This window comes from Diaphorina citri, unplaced genomic scaffold, assembly GCF_000475195.1.
Source record: "Diaphorina citri unplaced genomic scaffold, Diaci psyllid genome assembly version 1.1 scaffold1925, whole genome shotgun sequence".
In the NCBI taxonomy this organism is placed as follows: Eukaryota; Metazoa; Arthropoda; class Insecta; order Hemiptera; family Psyllidae; genus Diaphorina; species Diaphorina citri.
The window spans coordinates 26,751-50,739 of NW_007379351.1; the positions used below are offsets into that span (position 1 = coordinate 26,751).

The window sequence follows — 23,989 nt, forward strand, 5'->3', positions numbered from 1 at the left end:
TCTTTCTAAGTTTCTACTCTCTCTGTCACACACAAACAAACTTTTCCATGTGTTTCTGTTTCTCTTTCATCACCTCTTTCTCTTTCTCTCTCTCTCTCTCTCTCTCTCTCTTACTCTTTCTCAGTTTCACACCTCTAATTTAAGCCTCTTGGATTACCTTGTGGTGGGATGCACTTAGGCAGAGAGAGTGGGGAGTAAGAGAGAGAGGGAGAGAGAGAGAGGAAACCCCATGTGAATGATATGTGTTGACATTACTGGTGTCCCGTCATATCAAAGCTCTCTCTCTCTTTCTCTTTCTTTCTCTCTTTCTAAGTTTCTACTCTCTCTGTCACACACAAACAAACTTTTCCATGTGTTTCTGTTTCTCTTTCATCACCTCTTTCTCTTTCTCTCTCTCTCTCTCTCTTACTCTTTCTGAAGATAAACATGCGTATCTCAACTAATCTCAAAAGGGTATGTGCCTACATGTCACTTTCGTTTTCAACAGTTTGAAAGATTCTCAAGCTTTATCTTGAACAAATCTGCAAAACTCCTACAAGCTTAACCGACAGATATGTCGCAATCAATGCAGAGATCAATCGAAAGTTCACCAATCACCAAGAATAATAAATCGACACACAAAGGAATTCATTTATGAAAATTAATTATTGGCCAATATTGTTAGAAAAAAACCCAACGGGTTTGAAAACAAAGGCAACCCGAGGTATAAAACTTAATGCAAAAGATATAAATACATATGCTCTAATTTGTGTGTGTGGACTGTGTGGTAATTTCTTACCTCTTCCTCCTCCTCCTCCTCCTCTTTCTGTTCCACCTACTTTTCTTCCTCCTATTCCTTCTCCTCCTTATCTATCTCCTCTTCATCTTCCTCTTTCTCCTCGTCCTCCTTTATATCCAAATCCATTAAAGTTCGAAAACAGACGTACAAATTGGAACCCTCTTCTCCTTCCTTACTCTCGAAAATTAGACAGGAGGAGAAAGACATTAAAAGAAAAGGAGGGGAAGAGGAGGAGAGAAAGGGAAGAAGAGAGAGAAGAGGAAGAGTAAGGATAGAAGAAATGCAGGGAAGTAAAGAGAAGGTTAAGAGAGGAGAAGGAGACGAACAGGAGGGGAAAGACAGTGAGATACAACTCACCTAAGTAGTAAGTTGAAACGCGCGATCCGATTATCAAACTTTCTTTTATCAAGTTCCAATGAAATTTTCCGAACAGCCATTGTTATGGTTTGAAATGTGTCTGACCTCACATCACTTTGAAATGGCTTTTACGATTTGCGATAAAGATCTTCAATCTGTTTAACATCAACCCCTCTCTCTCTCTCTCTCTCTCTCTCTCTCTCTCCCTCTCTGTAGTATAGACTACATGGTTCTGATCTGATTATAGTGAGCCGGATTGGCGCCCCACTTTGAAATCTTGGAGATTCCATATGCTCTAATTAATATTAGAAGAAAGGAGGAGAAGGAAAGTGAAAAAGGAGGGAAGAGGAGAGTGTGAAACTTTGTCTCAGGTGTTTTATCGCCTCTTGGGAGCATTCAGTGAAGAAACACATTTCTTAAGATGGAGAGAGAGAGAGGGGGGAGAGAGAGATAGAAAGAGAGAGAGACTCTCTCTCTCTCTAGTCTCTCTCTCTCTACATGATGGTAGGTAGTACGTATGTAAAGGAAAAGACAGGAGAGAGGGAGAGGTAATGAAAGAGAAACACAACTCTTGAGATGGAGAGGAGAAGAATATTAGAAGAAAGGAGGAGAAGGAAAGAGGAAAAGGAGGAAAGAGGAGAGTGTGAAACTTTGTCTCAGGTGTTTTATCGCCTCTTGGGAGCATTCAGTGAAGAAACACATCTCTTAAGAGGGAGAGAGAGAGAGAGAGAGAGAGAGAAGGATACATGATAGAGAGAGGGAGAGGTAATGAAAGAGAAACACAACTCTTGAGATGGAGAGAGAGAGAGAGGAAGAGATGGAGGAAGGGAGTAGTATGTAAAGGAAAGAAATAGGAGGGGGATAACAAGAGAAAGAGAGGAAAAATAGACAAGGGGGAAAGTAAGGAAAAGAGTAAGAGAAAGTGTTTGTATGTGAGAGTGAGAGAGAGAAAGAGGATACATGATGGTAGGTAGTACGTATGTAAAGGAAAAGACAAGAGAGAGGGAGAGGTAATGAAAGAGAAACACAACTCTTGAGATGGAGAGAGAGAGAGAGTGAGAGAGAGAGGAAGAGAGTAGTATGTAAAGGAAAGAAATACGAGGAGGATAAGAAGAGAAAGAGAGGAAAAATAGACAAGGGGGAAAATAAGGAAGAGAGTAAGAGAAAGTGTTTGTATGTGAGAGTGAGAGAGAGAAAGAGAGAGGGAGAGGGAGAGAGTGGGGAGTAAGAGAGAGGGAAAGAGAGAGAGGAAACCCCATGTGAATGATATGTGTTGACATTACTGGTGTCTGGTGTCCCGTCATATCAGAGCTCTCTCTCTCTCTCTCTTTCTCTTTCTTTCTCTCTTTCTCCTCCTCTTTCTAAGTTTCTACTCTCTCTGTCACACACAAACTTTTCCATGTGTTTCTGTTTCTCTTTCATCACCTCTTTTTCTCTCTCTCTCTCTCTCTCTCTTACTCTTTCTCAGTTTCACACCTCTAATTTAAGCTTCTTGGATTACCTTGTGGTGGAATGCACTTAGGCCCAATTCCTCATATAATTATGTACCAATGTACGTAGTATTCTTCTTCTTCTTCTTCTTCCTTTCTCCTTTCTTCTTTTCGTTTCTCATTCCTCTTCACCTTCTTCTTCTTCTTTTTCTTCCTCTCCTTCTTCTTCACCTTCCTCTTCTTCCCCTCTTTCTTAAAAACAAAAACCTTAAATTTTATTATGAATCGAAGGGAAAAAACGAATAGCCTAATACTGACATAATATTATTTGCGTAGTACAACAAGTAGGTAGGTATAACCTGAAATTTTTATCTTACATATTTAGACTTAGGTACTTTGTCAGACTAAGAGTCTGACGGAACAAAACGCCTCAGACTTTCTGACATTTTGTTTTCCTTCCACTCCCTTGGTGGTTAGTCCATTATTATTATTTATCTTACTCTTAGGTCGTTTTCCTAGTATTTATGACATACGAGAGTTTAGGGCTCTTTGATTTAAGCAATCTGATTCTTAGGTTAGTTAGCCTAGTTACTTAGAGGGTAGCGCGAGGTTGCAACTCCCACCCGGGGCTAACTTTATCCTGAAAGGTTCGTTCTTGGAACGGCTGGCTTTCTCCTATCCGATCCTATTGCTCTCTTCGCTTTCGGGACTATAAGACCTTAGCAGTTACAGTTCCTCTTTTTTAAAAAAAATCAAACTAAGTTTCATTTAAAATACAACGTAAGCACTGGAGTACTAAATAGTGCTTTGTTCAGACAAGCAGCTTAGTACAAGAAAGTTTAGCTTTGAGCATCAGAAACCCATCAATTGAATCTTGCTTTTCATCCACCTACATTTGATGCGTTGATTAGAGTGCGTTTTACTTTCATTATACCTAAATAAAAATTGTTATCTCAGGAAATTCTCATCCTGTTAACATTCTTAGAAAAAAAAAATATGAAAGCTTGGGAAAAAATCTCTTTTGCATATCACTCCAAGGTCCGTTGCTCTCTCATATTTTCTCTCGCTTAAGGATTTCCAGGGATTTCACTTAAAGATCAAAAGAACATTTTTCTCAGATAGATAACCTACCTACCTACTTACTTACCTGTTTGAGCATTGATGCAAATGAAAAACAGAGAGCAAAATATGGAGCAGTAATTTTAATGTAAACAATAACGTTTCTTGCATTCGATTTTGTTCTTCCCTGTTTCTGCAAGGTTCCGTTCTTTCTCCTTCAAAATCTAACAAGAGGGCTCTTGGTAATATTGTTTTCTTGCTTAACTATAGCACGTTGCACCAGTTCCAAATGGATCACTGGAGTTAAGCAACGCTGAGGGTCGTTGGTATCCGGATGGTTGGACCATCTGGACAATCGGTATTGTTATAAGTAGGGTCATCGGCTAAAATAACGCACTATGTCACTACGACCTGGCTAGATCTTTTGTGACTTATCTGGACAACCGGGTTCCAGGTTTTTCCCGGCTCTGGCTAGGTGAGGTTAATGTGAGGAAGCGCTTAAGCTTGTGACCGAATGGAGATAAACCCGCCTGCTGGTACTAAAGGAATTAGGAATTAATCTCTTGCTGGTACTAAAGGAATTAGGTACTGACTGCCCTTCTAGGAAATGAGCCTTAAAAATGCATACTTTGTTTATGACCTTTGATCCTGGTATCTGGTATCTACTCTGGTATCAGTGCACTCAACTATTGAAAAAAATAAATAAATAAATAAGAGTTTCTATGAGCCACTTGGAAAGTTTTATATCTTTTATCAATAAAGGCAATCTTTTTGATATGCCCACAAGTTACTGTTTATGAAAAGCAAGTAATTGAAAACAAATAGGTACCTTTAAGAAGAAAAAATTGAATAAAAAAATATTAAATAGGTAAATAGGAAAAGTTCAAAAAATAGTCCAGTCAACGCAAGGAAAATTGAAAATAAAATAAACAAATAGAAAAAGTTGAAAATAAAAAAAAATAGTCCAGTCAACCAAGACATGTCGGAGGCAGAGCAATATTTCATCCTGAACAAATTCCGATGCGACCTGGTCACCATGCGAGAGAACGCGATCAAAGCGAACAAAAAGAACTTCGAACTGCTCAACCGAATCTTCGAACCACAAGCGCAAAGTTGAAAATAAAAAAAATAGTCCAGTCAACCAAGACATGTCGGAGGCAGAGCAATATTTCATCCTGAACAAATTCCAATGCGACCTGGTCACCATGCGAGAGAACGCGATCAAAGCGAACAAAAAGAACTTCGAACTGCTCAACCGAATCTTCGAACCACAAGCGGTGCAACCGGTGAAGAAAACGGTCAAAGAGAAAACGCCCTACGATGAGGCTGTGATCAATGTTCGAAAGAAAACAGCTCTCAAGAACCTGGAAGAGAAGAAAAGATACCTGGAGGAAAACACGAAGTTGTACCAGAAGCTTTCGCATCTGAAAAGTTTGTGGAGAGTGGGCGAAAGTTGGAAAGCCCACTTGAAGAAGCAGAAGAAGTTCCTGGATCAAAAGAAAAAGGAACGGGAGTTTTGTAAGCAGGCAATCGACTTGGAGAATGCGAGGGATGCTGTGGTGCTAGACAAATACAGGTAGGACGTAGTACATAATATATATAAAAAAGGAATGAAATGCAATCATCATCATCTTCTTCTTGTTCTTCTTCTTTTTTTTTCTTCTTCTTCTTCTTCTTCTTCTTCTTCAATCCTGGGATTGGTAGGCAGCTCTCCACTCCGTTCTGGAGTTTGCTGCTGAAGTAAAGGAACTTGTCACTCTTGTTGTCGCTTGGTTTGAATAATATGAATAAGCACTAATATATCTTGTTGATAAATTGGGATTAAATGCTCCAATTCTAACAGAGAGCTCACGCTGAGATCTTCTAACAGATCACAGTCCGTCAGATAATCTCAGCCTCAGTAGTGGACATAAAATGACTAAATAAAACACTAAAATACGATTATTCTTACACAGAAAACGCGTCGCTCAGACCTGTACGAGTACTATGCCATTTCCTATATTTAGACTGCTGGGGTAAAGGAATTTTGTACAATACCATTGCAAACAGTATTAAATAAGCACTATTTTTATCCTGACATTTTTCGTAGTACAAACGAGGCAAATTCCATTCAATTCGAATGATAAAATAACAATGACAAATTTGTATAGGTAATTAGGTACTTATGTATCTAAGGTAATGATTTGTAATGTACCTATGTAATAATTATGTAATGATAATAACATAGGGTACGTATTTCTCTGTCATATAATGTATAGGTAATTAGGTACGTATGTATCTAAGGTAATGATTTGTAATGTACCTATGTAATAATTATGTAATGATAATAACATAGGGTACGTATTTCTCTGTCATATAAAACTCGACACATCTAGTCAGCACATCCAGAAGAAGGCAGTCCGTGGTGGAATCTTGTTATAAAAGCCCTCAGCAACTCTTGTCTAGTCTTCACTTCAAATCCGTACCATAGGCGGAACACAGGAGGCTCAAATTTTTCCAAAACTCGAAAATATTTTCCCATCTTTCGTAATATTTTATTTACGTAATCACTAAATTTTGGTCCGTTTTTGACTGTTTTTTTATTTGTTTTTTTTTTCGGCAATGAGTTCAGTAATTTTGGCGTGTACTCGGGTGACGATAATTTTGCTGGTGTCCTGTTTGGCTACATGTGCTGCAGGTAATTTCGATTCTTTATTACCTACTAGTATTTTAATAATATGTAGGTACATATTATGATAAATGTTTCGTTTGACTTTATTATTAATGTTTTATTAAATGACATTTTTGATTTGCTAACAATCACACTTAACTTACAATGTTGTGGTTTTCTGGACTTCCTAAACTAGGTACGTACGTGCCAACTTCAAGTCCAGAAAACCACAACATTTAGTTTGACGTTTTAGCATGCCAGAAATAAAATTGGCTCTAGAGCCTAGAGCATAAGAAGAGCCCAATAATCTAACTAAAAACATCTTACCTGGCTCTACGAAGAACCAAATGGTCAAAATCTCGTGTCCTTGGTATTGCACTTGTCTGGTAGATAGGAGAGAGCGGGTTCAATTTATCCTTATTAAATTGAGAACCATAATAATAGAGCTCATTTGTTTTTTGTTTATTTTTTGTTCTTGTTTTTTTCGGCAATGAGTTCAGTAATTTTGGCGTGTACTCGGGTGACGATAATTTTGCTGGTGTCCTGTTTGGCTACATGTGCTGCAGGTAATTTTGATTCTTTATTACTAGTATTTTAATAATATGTACATATTATGATAAATGTTTCGTTTGACTTTATTATTAATGTTTTATTAAATGAAATTTTTGATTTGCCAACAATCACACTTAACTTACAATGTTGTGGTTTTCTGGACTTCTAAACTAGGTACGTACGTGCCAACTTCAAGTCCAGCACAACATTTAGTTTGACGTTTTAGCATGCCAGAAATTGGCTCTAATATGTATAAGAAGAGCCCAATAATCTAACTAAAAACATCTTACCTGGCTCTACGAAGAACCAAATGGTCAAAATCTTGTGTCCTTGGTATTGCACTTGTCTGGTAGATCCAGAGGAGAGAGCGGGTTCAATTTATCCTTATTAAATTGAGAAATTGAGAACCATAATAATAGAGCTCTTTCTTCCGTCAGACTAAGAGTCTGACGGAAGAAAACGCCTCAGACTTCTTGACTTTTTGTTTGCCTCCCACTCCATTGGTGGTTAGTCCATTATTATTTATCTTACTCTTAGGTCGTTTTCCTAGTATTTATGACATACGAGAGTTTGGGGCTCTTTGATTTAAGAGGTCAGTTAGCCTAGTTACTTAGAGGGTAGCGCGAGGTTGCATTTCCCACCCGGGGCTAACTTTATCCTGAAAGGTTCGTTCTTGGAACGGCTGACTTTCTCCTATCCGATCCTATTGCTTTCTTCGCTTTCGGGACTATAAGACCTTAGCAGTTACAGTTCCTCTTAAAAAAAGAAAAAAAAAAAAAAAAAAAAAGGTTTAAAAATTGTCTCTCTCTCTCTGATCATCTAGCTAGGTATGTTTAAGTAGGTACTAATACCTCGTATGTATAAATATCCGTCCTAGATTCCCAGGTTTCCAAGGAGCTCTAATTTAAAATAATAATAATAAATAAATCCTGAAATTTCTCAATATTCTAACCTGTTGTAAAAATCACATCTCGAAATAAATATCAAGGAGGAGATCCCCAGAAAGCCAAAATTTACTCACTAGCTTACTACTCAAGCTGAGATTGTAAAGGGAAGATTTTTCTTCCCCCCAATCCAGAATCCAAATAATTTTGTCTCTTATTTCCCAAGTTGACATGAGACAACTAATGTGAAATTAATGTACCTCCAGTTACTCCAGTAGAAATTAGGAAATTCAATATTGACAGGGAGACATACAAATACACAATTACCATCTGTCTTTCAGCCTACAAAAAAGGTAATGTAAAGGGAAGATTTTTTTCCCCCCAATCCAGAATCCAAATAATTTTGTCTCTTATTTCCCAAGTTGACATGAGACAACTAATGTGAAATTAATGTACCTCCAGTTCCTCCCGTAAAGGGAAGATTTTTCTTCCCTCCAATCCAGAATCCAAATAATTTTGTCTCTTATTTCCCAAGTTGACATGAGACAACTAATGTGAAATTAATGTACCTCCAGTTCCTCCAGTAGAAATTAGGAAATTCAATATTGACAGGGAGACATACAAATACACAATTACCATCTGTCTTTCAGCCTACAAAAAAGGTAATTACCTAAGAGCTATTTTTATTCTCAGAGGGATGGGCGTGCTATCACACAGAACCCCGTATTGGGCGTGCTATGACACAGAACCGTAATTAGTCCAGTTGGAGATAATAATAAAACCTATGTTCAATGGATAAAAAATAAAAAGTCATGATATTATAATGTCCTATGTCGTAAATATCCATACTAGGGGTGCTATGACACAGAACCGTAATTAGTCCTGTTGGAGATAATAATAAAACCTATGTTCAATGGATAAAAAATAAAAAGTCATGATATTATAATGTCCTATGTCGTAAATATCCATACTAAATACCTAAAAAATAGTCCATAATACTTGTCTTCCTATTTTTTAAACGTTTAATTTCTTGGGATTTTTTTCTTTTCCTCAAATTTGCTTCACTCTTTCTTTGGTCCTATGCTGGGACTGAAACACAATAAAATTACATAGGTAATTAAGTACATATTTTGCTCTAATTATTACCTAGCTATTGATAATTAAGGGAAATTCTTCAAAATATTTTAGAACTAAACCCAAAAAGATATGTTACCAAAATAATGTGACAGATTCCAGGAGAGTGTTACATAAATTTGGTGTAAAATATAATGTCAACACTCATGTACGCACATAAAATGTACGTTTTTACATTCCCTTCCATAAACACTATGTTGTGTTCAAAAAGTTTGTCTTCATAAGAGGAGGGAATATTTTGATTTTGATTTTTTCTTTTTTTTTTTGACACAAACGAGTTATTTTTCTCCCTAATAATAAATTCCATTTGGAAATTTTACCCCAGTTTTTCGGGATTCGTTTATGTGCTGACTTATGCGATGAATACACAAGTACCCCAAGTTTGGACTTTGGACAGTTCATTAAAGTTTACTTGTTTAGGTAGGTGTAGGTACCTCCTTGTGTTATTTCCTTTTTAGAAACGTCACACAGTCACACTACCCTCACTAGAAATGAAATTTGTATGAATGCCGTGAAACCGTTTTGATTATGCAATGTGCAACGCACAAATGGTGGAGATGTCTCTTTCACCATACCGTACTATCGGACAGTTCATTAAAGTTTACTTGTTTAGGTAGATGTAGGTACTTGTGTTATTTCCTTTTTAGAAACGTCACACAGTCACACTACTCACACTAGGAAAAAAATTGTATGAATGCCGTGAAACCGTTTTGATTATGCAATGTGCAACGCACAAATGGTGGAGATGTCTCTTTCACCATACCGTACTATTGAAGATCGAAGTTCACGGTCTTTTCTTGATTTATTGATCTACCTACCTATTTTTTGGACTTTGACCTTTCAAAAATTTGAATAGGTACCTACCTGTTCTGCTAAGAGCATGATAAATTATTTAAGTAACAGGTGAAATGAAATGAATACCCAGGTACCTATTGAAGATGAAAATTTACCCATCCAGATTCTAGAGACAACAAGGTTTTGCTGTTTGTTTTAGATTTAGATTTTAGCACATAAAATTCTACCTTCATATGTATGAGATGATGACTTTTTTTATATCATACACCTACAGGGTGATTCATAATTAAACCATAAACGTTTTTTCCTATCTTGTCTTCCTTCTCTCTTCGTTTTCGGGACGATAAGACCTCTTGAAAGTAAGAAAAAAAATCTACTGCTTTTGTAAATATTCTGTATTATTGTAACAAAGTTCTCTCCTTTTTTCGTGACATTCTTGATATCCTAAACACCCTGTATGTACACTGAATATCGAAAAGAGACCCTATATGCAGCTATGTCATATTAGTTTAGAATTTTATGCTGGTACATTAGGTGAACCATGTTTTTATCCAATATTTTCTAGAGTTCTTTTTTTTTTACTTTTTTTTATTATTATTGCATTCGACAAGCACTTTAGAAATCATTTAATTATAAAATATGATAATAATGGTGATAAATTTTAATGATATTTTGTTAGATTTTTTTTTTTTTTCGGAATACCTAGGTAAATAGATACTTTACCTATGAGAATTTTTTGCGTTGTCATGTCGTTTAGTAACGAAAAATAGAAGGGAAATAGAAGCAAAGATACCCGTCTGTTTTTAAACGTACAGGCTAGCAAAACCACATCAAAAGTAGGGGGAAAAATAGAATAGAAATATAATAGGTAGGTAGAACAGAGGAAAAAATGCATTTTCAAACACTTGAACGAGTGGTGTAAACCGCAATTAAATTGAAAAAGGACATGGGACGTATTGCGTTTGAATACCAGAAAAAATTAACCTTTGTTTTGTGGGGGAGGGGGAATTACAATAGCAATAAATAAAATAATGGAAAAAAATACCAATAGAAAGCCTTTTGTTAAAAAACACATGTAATTTTCAAAAGGTCAATTATCTTTTTCCCCCGATTTCGCCTTGTCAGTATTCTCAGAAATGAGATCAGAATGCCTGATCTAATTTAGAAGAAAGACTGAATCCATTTAGAAGAAAGACTGAACCAATTTAGAAGAAACACTTAATCAATAAAATTTAGAAGAAATTCTGCATCAGTTTAGAATAAAGGCTGGATCAATTTAGAAGAAAGCCTCTGTGGTGTAGTGGATCAACCTCTGTGGTGTAGTGGTTAGCACGGTGGACTCTGGATCTGGAGGTTGGTGGTTCGAGTCCAAGTCAAGTCATTAAATTTAGCGTAGTTTATCAAGCGAGGAAGGACATTTATGACAAGCATTCAGCCATTCAGGTAATGCTCAATCAACACAGTTAAAATTCCTTTTTTTTAATTTAGAAGAAAGCCAGAACCAATTTAGAATAAAGCCAGAACCAATTTAGAAGAAAGCCAGAACCAATTTAGAATACAAGTTACCCAAGAATCAAAATCAGAAGGCTAATTATGCTACCATCTCCCTCCCCCCTCCCTCACCCTCCACGACTGACAGTGGAGGAGGGAAGAGGAGAGAGAGAGGGGGGGGAATAGGAACGCATTTTCATTAGCATAATGTACGAGATTTTCCTTTTCTAATGTAAATGGATGACAATTTTCCTTCTTCTAAGTGAGAAAACTCGTAAGACACAGTTTCCACATGTTTACGAATGTGTGAGGAGTTGAGGAGGAGGAGGAGGAGGAGGAGAAGGAGGTAAAAGACGAGGAGGAGGAGAATACCAGGAGTAGAAGGTAAAAGAAGAGGAGGGGGAGAAGGAGTGGGAGGTAAATGATGCGGGGAAAGAAGGGGGGATGAAGGAGAGAAAGAAAGGAGGAGGAGAAGGAGGTAAAAGACGAGGAGGAGGAAAATAGCAGGAGTAGAAGGTAAAAGAAGAGGAGGGGGAGAAGGAGTGGGAGGTAAATGATGCGGGGAAAGAAGGGGGGATGAAGGAGAGAAAGAAAGGGGAGGGAATAAAGTAAAAGGAGAAGGAGTGGGAGCTAAATGAAAGGGAGAAAGGATAGATAATGAATGGGAAAAGAGAGAAGAGGTAGAGATTCGGTAAGCGGGAAGACTAGGAGGCGAAGAAGGGGGAGGAGGGAGAGAAGCGAGGGGAACCGATAAGAGGAAGAAAAATTGTGGAGGGACGGGGTCGAAAGGGAAAGGATAAGAAGAAGAAAATTAGACAGGAGGAGAAAGACATTAAAAGAAAAGGAGGGGAAGAGGAGGAGAGAAAGGGAAGAAGAGAGAGAAGAGGAAGAGTAAGGATAGAAGAAATGAAGGGAAGTAAAGAGAAGGTTAAGAGAGGAGAAGGAGACGAACAGGAGGGGAAAGATAGAGAATAAAATAAGGAGAAGGAAAGGAGGGGAAAGACAGTGAGATAAGGAAAGAGGAGAGGAGAAGGATATTAGAAGAAAGGAGGAGAAGGAAAGAGGAAAAGGAGGAAAGAGAAGAGTGTGAAACTTTGTCTCAGGTGTTTTATCGCCTCTTGGGAGCATTCAGTGAAGAAACACATCTCTTAAGAGGGAGAGATAGAGAGAAGGATACATGATGGTAGGTAGTACGTATGTAAAGGAAAAGACAGGAGAGAGGGAGAGGTAATGAAAGAGAAACACAACTCTTGAGATGGAGGGAGAGAGAGAGAGAGAGAGAGAGAGAGAGGAAGAGATGGAGGAAGGGAGTAGTATGTAAAGGAAAGAAATACGAGGGGGATAAGAAGAGAAAGAGAGGAAAAATAGACAAGGGGGAAAATAAGGAAGAGAGTAAGAGAAAGTGTTTGTATGTGAGAGTGAGAGAGAGAAAGAGAGAGGGAGAGGGAGAGAGAGAGTGGGGAGTAAGAGAGAGGGAAAGAGAGAGAGGAAACCCCATGTGAATGATATGTGTTGACATTACTGGTGTCCCGTCATATCAGAGCTCTCTCTCTCTCTTTCTCTTTCTTTCTCTCTTTCTCCTCCTCTTTCTAAGTTTCTACTCTCTCTGTCACACACAAACTTTTCCATGTGTTTCTGTTTCTCTTTCATCACCTCTTTTTCTTTTCTCTCTCTCTCTCTCTTACTCTTTCTCAGTTTCACACCTCTATTTTAAGCTTCTTGGATTACCTTGTGGTGGAATGCACTTAGGCCCAATTCCTCATATATGTACCAATGTACGTAGGTATTCTTCTTCTTCCTTTCTCCTTTCTCCGTTCTTCTTTTCCTTTCTCATTCCTCTTCACCTTCTTCTTCTTTTTCTTCCTCTCCTTCTTCTTCACCTTCCTCTTCTTCCCCTCTTTCTTAAAAACAAAAACCTTCAATTTTATTATTAATCGAAGGGAAAAAACGAATAGCCTGATACTGACATAATATTATTTGCGTAGTACAACAAGTAGGTAGGTATAACCTGAAATTTTTATCTTACATATTTAGACTTTTTTTTTGAAGTTAAGCAAGGTTTATAAACTTATCTGTAAACTTTACCTATGAAATATATAAAACCTTGTTTAGACTGCGGGAGTAAAGGGACTTTTCAGTCTCATTCTGGCAGGATAAACAAGGTATATTCTATTCTATTCTATTCTACTTTATCATGGACTCGTTGCTACCTTGAAAGCCCATTTAAGAGGTTAGGTAGTGGAACAGCCGCGGTAGACTGAAATTTTTATTAACACCCACTTCCTCTTTACATTACCACCTACTCAACATTGCTTTCTACCTAGCACCTACCAAAACATAGGTAGGTATGTATATGTACCTATCGAACATACCCATACCCCATACCTATCTTAACGCTAACTCCTACACACTACACCTGAAGAGGGAGAGTAAATACTGCAAGTCAAGACGTCTGTTTGCTTTTTTGGTTAGGATATCACCTTATTTATCCTTTATACTTTATCCTTATCCTTCTGCTAAGAAGAACTATCCTCTATCTGGTATTTACTTACTACAAGAAGGCACGTCTGACTCATATAGCTTCCTTCCTTATATTGGTAGCTCATGTAACTTACGAGTATGTATGTACATGTAGGTACAATGTACATAGATAGTTGGAAATTTATTAAAGAACAACAACTCCTACGTTTTTTTCTAGAGGTTTGATAAAGGAAACTGGAACTGTCAAGGTCTCATCGTCCTGAAAGCGAATAGAGAAGGAAGACAGGATAGGAGAAAGCCAGCCGTTCCGAGAACGAACCTTATCTGTTTAGGATAAAGTTCACCCTGGGCTAGAATCGAACCCGCGACCTAGCACTTGCAAGGCAGACCATCCAAGCTATAACTAGGCTGGCAGATGAGATTTCAGTTTGTGAATTTCGAATGAGGCAAAGGGCTTTAGAAAATTAAAACAAGTTAGGCAGGAAGAGAAAGCCCCCAATGATAATATTAGGGGACATTTTTCTCGTATGGAAAGCTCCGCAGAAACTACCAGAACATGCGACAATGAACAAAAATACCCTTAAAATACGTGGTACAACAAGAGTATCAATACTCAATAGACATTTTTGTAGTGTGGACGCCACATTAGAAATTAAAACGGTTAGGAATCAGATGGGTTCCCAAGAAACGATGAATGTGATTTTCGATAATACCTCCCCAATTTTGAGAGACAAAGGGCTTGTGTCTGGTAATAAAATAATATTATCAAGCAAGAAATAGAATAAACCTCATTTATATTGCTAGGATGAGACTGAAAAGTCCCTTTAGAAATAGTCTCAGTAAACTAATTATCCTCTAATATGGACTCACTAACATCAAAGCTCAAAAACCAAAGAAGCTCTCGTAATTAGGGTATGTAATTAGCTAAATCAAGCGTGCCGGGCTGCGCGCGAACCTCAAAAGTTTGAAGTAGCCTTCAACTTTTTAAAAAATCTTCACTGCAATTATTTCAAGACAAAATAGAGGGTTCGGGCAGAAAAAGATTGAATTTTCTTCCGAACTTGAACAGGTTTAACATCTTTGGATCGTTTGGAAGAAGGTTAACAAACGGGAACAGAGAAGGTGGAAATTGCAATCAGGATCGCCCACATTTGAGGAGGAGGAGGAGGAGAAGAAGAAGAAGGGGAAGGAGGAGAAGAAGAAGAAGGAGAAGAAGAAGAAGAAGGAGGAGCAGAAGAAGGAGAAAAAGAAGAAGGAGGAGAAGAAGAAAAAGAAGAAGAAGGAGGAGGAGGAGAATAAGAAAAAGAAGAAGAAGGAGGAGAATAAGAAAAAGAAGAAGGAGGAGAAAAAGAAGATGAAGAAGAAGGAGGAGGAGAAGAAGAAAAAGCAGAAGACTCGTTTTATGTCCTCAATGTTACCACTCTAGCCTGTGGTGAGACAAAAACATATATGTACAAGAGTATCCATTAGAAGGATATCGGCTTGCATACTCAGCATGTTATTGACATAATTGTTGTACCTGTAGAATGTAGCTCTAGAATCTATAGATAATGTGTTATTATGTAAATATCATTGTATACAGGGTCTAACCCTATTTTACCCCTTCACAATAATGTTAAAGTCCCCAGTAAATAAAGTACATAAATAGAATCTGAGAGCACGGCAGTGCACCAGGCCAAGTTCAAGTAAGCACGCCTGTGTATCTTTACACAAACCGATTCGGTAGGGTTGTCTCATAGAATATACCTTGTTTATCCTGCTGATGGGATAGGACTGAAATGTCCTCCGCGAAGAACCGTAAAAACAATTAAGGAACACCCTGTAAATTTTCTATGAACATTTGAATAGGAATTTGCTGATGGCAGAACAGACAAGCTCGATTTTACGACGGGTAAGTTAGAACGACTTAGCTTAAGCAAAATTTTTAGAAAGTACAATGTATTTTTATTGTGACTGTATAACTGCTAATGCCTTTACTGACCTGATTTTTACCCTCCATTCGGTGACAATCTCCGGTCCAGGTTACTAACCTCAGCCAGACTGAATGGGGCAAGAAAATTTCAACAGTACGCCAGTGTGATGTTCAGGAAAAGAGTCAAAAGATGGTAGAGAATGCCATAGGCATTAACCCCACCCTTGATCAAACTTTATTTTGTATTTATACCTATGTAGATACTTTTTGTTATCTGTAAATAATGTTTGATCCAATTGTGTAATCTTATATTATAAGAACGAGATCCATTCACTCATTCACATTTCACACACTGATCGCTCTATCTCGAGAACCACACTAAAGCTGAAATTTGGTAGGGTTATTTCTATTATGGTCTAGTGTGCAATAAGAAAGGATTATGCGAAAATCTAAACCGATCCTGAGATATGATCAATTTTTGATCGCTAAAATCTCCATAAGAAATACACAGAGTGCAGCTCTCTCTCTCTCTCTCTTACTCTTTCTCAGTTTCACACCTCTAATTTAAGCCTCTTGGATTACCTTGTGGTGGGATGCACTTAGGCCCAATTCCTCATATATTATATGTACCAATGTACGTAGTATTCTTCTTCTTCCTTTCTCCTTTCTTCTTTTCCTTTCTCACTCCTCTTCACCTTCTTCTTCTTTTTCTTCCTCTTCTTCTTTTTCTTCCTCTCCTTCTTCTTCACCTTCCTCTTCTTCCCCTCTTTTTTAAAAACAAAAACCTTCAATTTTATTATGAATCGAAGGGAAAAAATGAATAGCCTAATACTGACATAATATTATTTGCGTAGTACAACAAGTAGGTATAACCTGAAATTTTTATGAGTCTTACATGTTTAGACTTACTTTATCATGGACTCGTTGCTACTTTGAAAGCCCATTTAAGAGGTTAGATAGTAGAACAGCCGCGGTAGACTGAAATTTTTATTAACACCCACTTCCTCTTTATATTACCACCTACTCAACATAGATATCTACCTAGCACCTACCAAAACATAGGTAGGTATGTATAATTGTATATGTACCTATCGAACATACCCATAACCCATACCTATCTTAACGCTAACTCCTACACCGGCTACACCTGAAGAGGGAGAGTAAATACTGCAAGTCAAGACGTCTGTTTGCTTTTTTGGTTAGGATATCACCTTATCCTTTATACTTTATCCTTATCCTTCTGCTAAGAAGAACTATCCTCTATCTGGTATTTACTTACTACAAGAAGGCACGTCTGACTCATATAGCTTCCTTCCTTATATTGGTAGCTTATTTGACTTACGAGTATGTATGTACATGTAGGTACAATATACATAGATAGTTGGAAATTTATTAAAGAACAACAACTCCTACGTTTTTTCTAGAGGTTTGATAAAGGAAACTGGAACTGTCAAGGTCTCATCGTCCTGAAAGCGAATAGAGAAGGAAGACAGGATAGGAGACGCGGTAGACTGAAATTTTTATTAACACCCACTTCCTCTTTACATTACCACCTACTCCACATAGCTATCTACCTAGCACCTACCAAAACATAGGTAGGTATGTATATGTACCTATCGAACATACCCATAACGCATAACCCATACCTATCTTAACGCTAACTCCTACACACCTACACCTGAAGAGGGAGAGTAAATACTGCAAGTCAAGACGTCTGTTTGCTTTTTTGGTTAGGATATCACCTTATCCTTTATCCTTTATCCTTATCCTTCTGCTAAGAAGAACTATCCTCTATCTGGTATTTACTTACTACAAGAAGGAACGTCTGACTCATATAGCTTCCTTCCTTATATTGGTAGCTTATTTAACTTACGAGTATGTATGTACATGTAGGTACAATGTACATAGATAGTTGGAAATTTATTAAAGAACAACAACAACTCCTACGTTTTTTTCTAGAGGTTTGATAAAACAAACTGGAACTGTCAAGGTCTCATCGTCCTGAAAGCGAATAGAGAAGGAAGACAGGATAGGAGAAAGCCAGCCGTTCCGAGAACGAACCTTATCTGTTTAGGATAAAGTTCACCCTGGGCTAGAATCGAACCCGCGACCTAGTAACTTGCAAGGCAGACCATCCAAGCTAACTAGGCTGGCAGATGAGATTTCAGTTTGTGAATTTCGAATGAGGCAAAGGGCTTTAGAAAATTAAAACAAGTTAGGCAGGAAGAGGTCTGTTTAGGATAAAGTTCACCCTGGGCTAGAATCGAACCCGCGACCTAGCACTTGCAAGGCAGACCATCCAAGCTATAACTAGGCTGGCAGATGAGATTTCAGTTTGTGAATTTCGAATGAGGCAAAGGGCTTTAGAAAATTAAAACAAGTTAGGCAGGAAGAGAAAGCCCCCAAAGATAATATTAGGGTACAATTAATGTGAGGGGACATTTTTCTCGTATGGAAAGCTCCGCAGAAACTACCAGAACATGCGAGAATGAACAGAAATACCCTTAAAATACGTGGTAGGTACAACAAGAGTATCAATACTCAATAGACATTTTTGTAGTGTGGACGCCATATTAGAAATTAAAACGGTTAGGAATCAGATAGGTGATAATATTAGGGGACATTTTTCTCGTATGGAAAGCTCCGCAGAAACTACCAGAACATGCGACAATGAACAAAAATACCCTTAAAATACGTGGTACAACAAGAGTATCAATACTCAATAGACGTTTTTTGTAGTGTGGACGCCATATTAGAAATTAAAACGGTTAGGAATCAGATGGGTACCCCAGAAACGATTAATGTGATTTTCGATAATACCTCCCCAATTTATTTTTGTAGTGTGGACGCCACATTAGAAATTAAAACGGTTAGGAATCAGATGGGTACCCCAGAAACGATTAATGTGATTTTCGATAATACCTCCCCAATTTTGAGAGACGAAATTTTTATTAACACCCACTTCCTCTTTACATTACCACCTACTCAACATAGCTATCTACCTAGCACCTACCAAAACATAGGTAGGTATGTACACGTACCTATCGAACATACCCATAACCCATACCTATCTTAACGCTAACTCCTACACACTACACCTGAAGAGGGAGAGTAAATACTACAAGTCAAGACGTCTGTTTGCTTTTTTGGTTAGGATATCACCTTATCCTTCATACTTTATCCTTATCCTTCTGCTAAGAAGAACTATCCTCTATCTGGTATTTACTTACTACAAAAAGGCACGTCTGACTCATATAGCTTCCTTCCTTATATTGGTAGCTTATTGAACTTACGAGTATGTATGTATATATGTAGGTACAATGTACATAGATAGTTGTAAATTTATTAAAGAACAACAACTCCTACGTTTTTTTCTAGAGGTTTGATAAAACAAACTGGAACTGTCAAGGTCTCATCGTCCTGAAAGCGAAGAGAGAAGGAGGACAGGATAGGAGAAAGCCAGCCTTTCCGAGAACGAACCTTATCTGTTTAGGATAAAGTTCACCCTGGGCTAGAATCGAACCCGCAACCTAGCACTTGCAAGGTAGACCATCTAAGCTAACTAGCCTGGCAGATGAGATTTCAGTTTGTGAATTTCGAATGAGGCAAAGGGCTTTATAAAATTAAAACAAGTTAGGCAGGAAGAGAAAGCCCCCCAATGATAATATTAGGGTAGGTACAATTAATATGAGGGGACATTTTTCTCGTATGGAAAGCTCCGCAGAAACTACCAGAACATGCGAGAATGAACAGAAATTATACCCTTAAAATACGTGGTACAACAAGAGTATCAATACTCAATAGACGTTTTTGTAGTGTAGACGCCATATTAGAAATTAAAACGGTTAGGAATCAGATGGGTACCCCAGAAACGATTAATGTGATTTTCGATAATACCTCCCCAATTTTGAGAGACAAAGGGCTTGTGTCTGGTAATAAAATAATATTATCAAGCAAGATATAGAATAAGCCTCATTTATATTCCTAGGATGAGACTGAAAAGTCCCTTTAGAAATAGGCTCAGTAAACTAATTATCCTCTAATATGGATTCACTAACATCAAACCCTTTAGAAATAGTCTCAGTAAACTAATTATCCTCTAATATGGATTCACTAACATCAAAGCTCAAAAACCAAAGAAGCTCTCGTAATTAGGGTATGTAATCAGCTAAATCAAGCGTGCCGGGCTGCGCGCGAACCTCAAAAGTTTGAAGTAGCCTTCAACTTTGTAAAAAATCTTCACTGCAATTATTTCAGGACAAAATGGCCAGAAATAGAGGGTTCGGACAGAAAAAGATTAAATTTTCTTCCGAACATGAACAGGTATAACATCTTTGGATCGTTTGGAAGAAGGTTAACAAACGGGAACAGAGAAGGTGGAAATTGCAATCAGGATCGCCGTAGAAAAAGATTGAATTTTCTTCCGAACTTGAATAGGATCGTTTGGAAATTTTCTTCTGAACATCTTTGGATCGTCTGGAAGAAGGTGGAAATTGCAATCAGGATCGCTTGCATTTGAGGAGGAGAAGAGGAAGGAGCTGGAGAAGAAGAAAAAGAATAAGAAGAATAAAAAGAATCTGAAGAAGAAGAGGAAGTTGAAGCAGAAGAAAAAGGAGGAGAAAAAGAAGATGATGACGAAAAAGAAGGAAGAGGAGAAGAAGAAAAAGCAGAAGACTTGTTTATGTCCTCAGTGCTACCACTCCAGCTTGTGGTGAGACAAAAACATAATATATGTACAAGAGTATCCATTAGAAGGATATCGGCTTGCATACTCAGCATGATATTGACATGATTGTTGTACCTGTAGAATGTAGATAGAATCTATAGATAATGTGTTATTATGTAAATATCATTGTATACAGGGTCTAACCCTATTTTACAAAACTCGTATAGACATAGCTATTTACAGAGACGTTTATTCTGAAGGTTGGTGGTTCTAATTTAAGTCAAGTCATAAATTTTAAAGTAATAGAGGTAATTATTAAGTGGGGAACGACATTTGTCACAAGCATTTATATAGGGTAAGTGTACCATTTATTCGCCCACCTAAAAAACGTACCATTTATTGTCTGATTCAGACAATACTGTTAAAGTCCCCAGTAAATAAAGTAGGGTAAGTGTACCATTTATTCGCCCACCTAAAAAACGTACCATTTATTGGCCCACCTGTACCATACGCCACATAAGTCTGAACTGGACGAACTTTTTCAAGATCCAATTTCATCAAAAGAAAGGGCTTAAAGACTGCTATCGAACCAGTGCTATTCAAAAATTGTAGTCATAAAAACAAAAATTAGAAAAATAAATGTGGGCAGGTGGGCCAATAAATGGTACATTTTTTAGGTGGGCGAATAAATGGTACACTTACCCTACATAAATAGAATCTGAGAGCACGGCAGTGCACCAGGCCAAGTTCAAGTAAGCATGCCTGTGTATCTTTACACAAACCGATTCGGTAAAGGCTAGGTCGGGGTTCGATTCAAGCCCGGGGCGGATTTTGTCCAGCAGAAGGGCTGACTATCTTCTATCCTGTCTTCTTTCGCTCACCATTTTAAGGACGATAAGATCTTATTAGCAGTTATATTTCCCTCTATCAAAATTTATCATTCTACTAGCTCAATTTGGCTTGCTTCTATCTGAAGTCTGTTGCCTTAAATGCTATAAACACCAATGATGGATTTCGCCAATGCCTTAATGGGACAGTTTTCAACTGTCCAAAAATGAACTTTTATTAATTCAAAAAGGAGTTTTTAATGACCCCAAAAAGGAGTTTTCAGTGATTCAGTGAGGAGTTTTTCAAAACTCCTCTTTGGAGCATTAAAAACTCTTTTTTGCATTATTAAAAAATATCCCATAAGTGCAGATTAAGTCATTGGTGAAATCCACCACAATAGGTACTTCTCTTTTCAAAAGCAAACTCCCTGCAGAACTGTTGTCCTGAGTTTCTTCTTCATCTTTTACCTTCAGATAAGGCCCTGTTTCAGATCTTAGACTGTATGTGTTCAGGTACCTTTCCAAAGACCTTTAGGCGGTTTCCCCCCGTTTTGTTTTTCCAATCTATTTTCCTCCGCCATGTGAGGAAGAAGAAGCATGTTTCCTGCTTTCACAAGTCCAGTGTATCTATTTTCGACTGTACCTATATACCTATTTGGATATTAGAATTATAGAAATGAAATGCTTCGACGGAATACTCGTAGAAATCATGTAGGAAGGTAGGAAGGTACAGTATGTAATTTAATAAAAGCTCACTCACAAATGTGTGAACCATGTCAGTACAACATGAAACCAAAATGTTTCATTCCTAAAACATCAAATATTTAATTTTCTATCCCCTCCCCCTTCTCATCATCTTCATCTTCTTTTTCTTTTTCTTCTTGTTATTGTTCTTCTTCTTCTTCTTCTTCCTCCTTCTTCTTCTTCTTCTTCTTCCTCTTCTTCTCTCTTTCTGGTCTGCTTTGTTGGTGTAGTGGTCAAGACGCTCGCATAGTAATCAGAAGGACGTGGGATCAATCCCAGCCGAGGTAGGGAATTTTATCCTCGACATTGTTTGAGATTTTGATCACAATGATAGTAGTAGCCTAGTGCTGGAGTTAAGGGACTCTTCTGTCCTATATGAGCCGTAGAAATATATAATAGGTACTTACTTTTTTTGTTTGAAGAAAAAACAAACGAAATGGCCTGTTTTGGGGGACATTAAACAGGAAACATATCAGCCTGAAATTTTCCTAAAGAATGAACAGAGATTGAGTGCGAAGGGCATAAACTAGTAAAATTTGGTAGCTAAAACCAAATGTCAGCCTTTCAAGGAAATTTCAGGCTGTTTAAGGTCCCCCAGCCAAATTTCTACCTATATTTCCACTGCCTATAATTGAAAATCGTACCTATCTAATCCGTATTATTATCAGTATTTTTATTCAGCTTATCATACAACTTATCTGTGAAAGCAAAATGAACTTTTACAACCCTATCGAAGTATGAAGTTTATTCGACAGATCTACACCCACTTTATGACTTAAATGTCATAATAATAATCATAAATATCTTCAATCTTTATGAAAGAAATATAATTCTTAGAAGTAAGGTGTTATGAAGAGATAAGGAGGACGAGGATTTATAAATAAAATCAGTATGCATTTTATTACGTTGGAAGTCCAGTAGCGAAGGTCACTAATAATCTAGGTATGTACCTGTAATTTTATTTAATGAAACTTCATTTTTAGTCAACTTCGAAAAAAAAGTTGCCTTTAGACCTCCAGAGGTTTTTTCATCTCTCTTAGAAAGAGGTTTTTTCATCTCTCTTAGAAATGTCTGCTAAAAGACATCTCCACTATTTTACTTGCGTTGCATATTGCATACTCAAAGAGTTACACGGCGTTCATACAAATTGATAGTTCCATTTTATGGGTTTCTTTTCTTACTAACTTTTCGTCTGTTTACGGGCAAATGTCTATATAAAACGTGCTAAAAGTTGTATTGTTAGTCGTAAAGGTAGTTTTACGTAAAATAGGTAGTAGCTGTGTTTTATTTTGGTACTAACTTTTCGTCTGTTTACGGTCAAAATGTCTATATAAAACGTGCTAAAAGTTGTATTGTTAGTCGTAAAGGTAGTTTTACGTAAAATAGGTAGTAGCTGTGTTTTATTTTTCACTATTTACCATTAGTGAGTTGCAGTCTCCTTGTAGGTATATGTGTTTTCATTTCATCAAATGAGTCATGAAGTCATGATACAGAAAGAAAAACCCGATTACCTTGAAGGTTTTTGAGAGACATTCGAAGAATAGAAGTGAAAAATTAGGTACCTACGTAGATATATTGAAATGATGTCAAAGTCATTTAGAAAACATCCTATCAAACACGTGTCTAAAGAACTTTTTTTACCTGGTACCTACCTATAAAATCATTGAAATGAGATGTAGGATGTAGTTATTTGTTTCCCCCCCCCTAGAAAAATAAATGAGTGTGTACCTAGTACCTATGTAGGTATCTATTGGGAAAAATACTCAAAATCCCACGATGTTTCGAAATAATAATAATAAAAAATGCACACCCAAAAACTCGAGGACTCATTGAAATTTTTGAATAAAATGAGTGAATAAAATCAAGTGGACTGTTTTTATTTTTTAATTCTCTTCACTTTTTAAACCATTTCATTCGTAGGTACATTATTGTAGGAATGTAGGTAGATAATAACATGGGTACCTAGGTAGGTATGTAGATTTTCTACTTTTTTGAGTACCTAGGGATCTAAAAATAGTATTTAACGCACCAAATTTACATTTTATTTATTTATTTTAAGTAGGCACAAAATAGAAATCTAAAATGCACACCCAAAAACTCGAGGACTCATTGAAATTTTTGAATAAAATGAGTGAATAAAATCAAGTGGACTGTTTTTATTTTTTAATTCTCTTCACTTTTTAAACCATTTCATTCGTAGGTACATTATTGTAGGAATGTAGGTAGATA

The 23,989-nt window shown here is 37.2% G+C and overlaps 1 protein-coding gene across 1 annotated transcript; it reads left to right on the forward strand.

Moving 5' to 3' along the window:
• The first annotated feature begins 4,747 nt into the window (after positions 1-4,747).
• LOC113470913 lies at positions 4,748-5,643 on the forward strand. Its single transcript, XM_026829686.1, has 2 exons — positions 4,748-5,200; positions 5,580-5,643. Exons 1-2 carry the CDS (start codon positions 4,773-4,775, stop codon positions 5,641-5,643), a joined length of 492 nt encoding a protein of 163 aa, XP_026685487.1. The 5' UTR covers positions 4,748-4,772.
• The last annotated feature ends 18,346 nt before the right edge of the window (positions 5,644-23,989 follow it).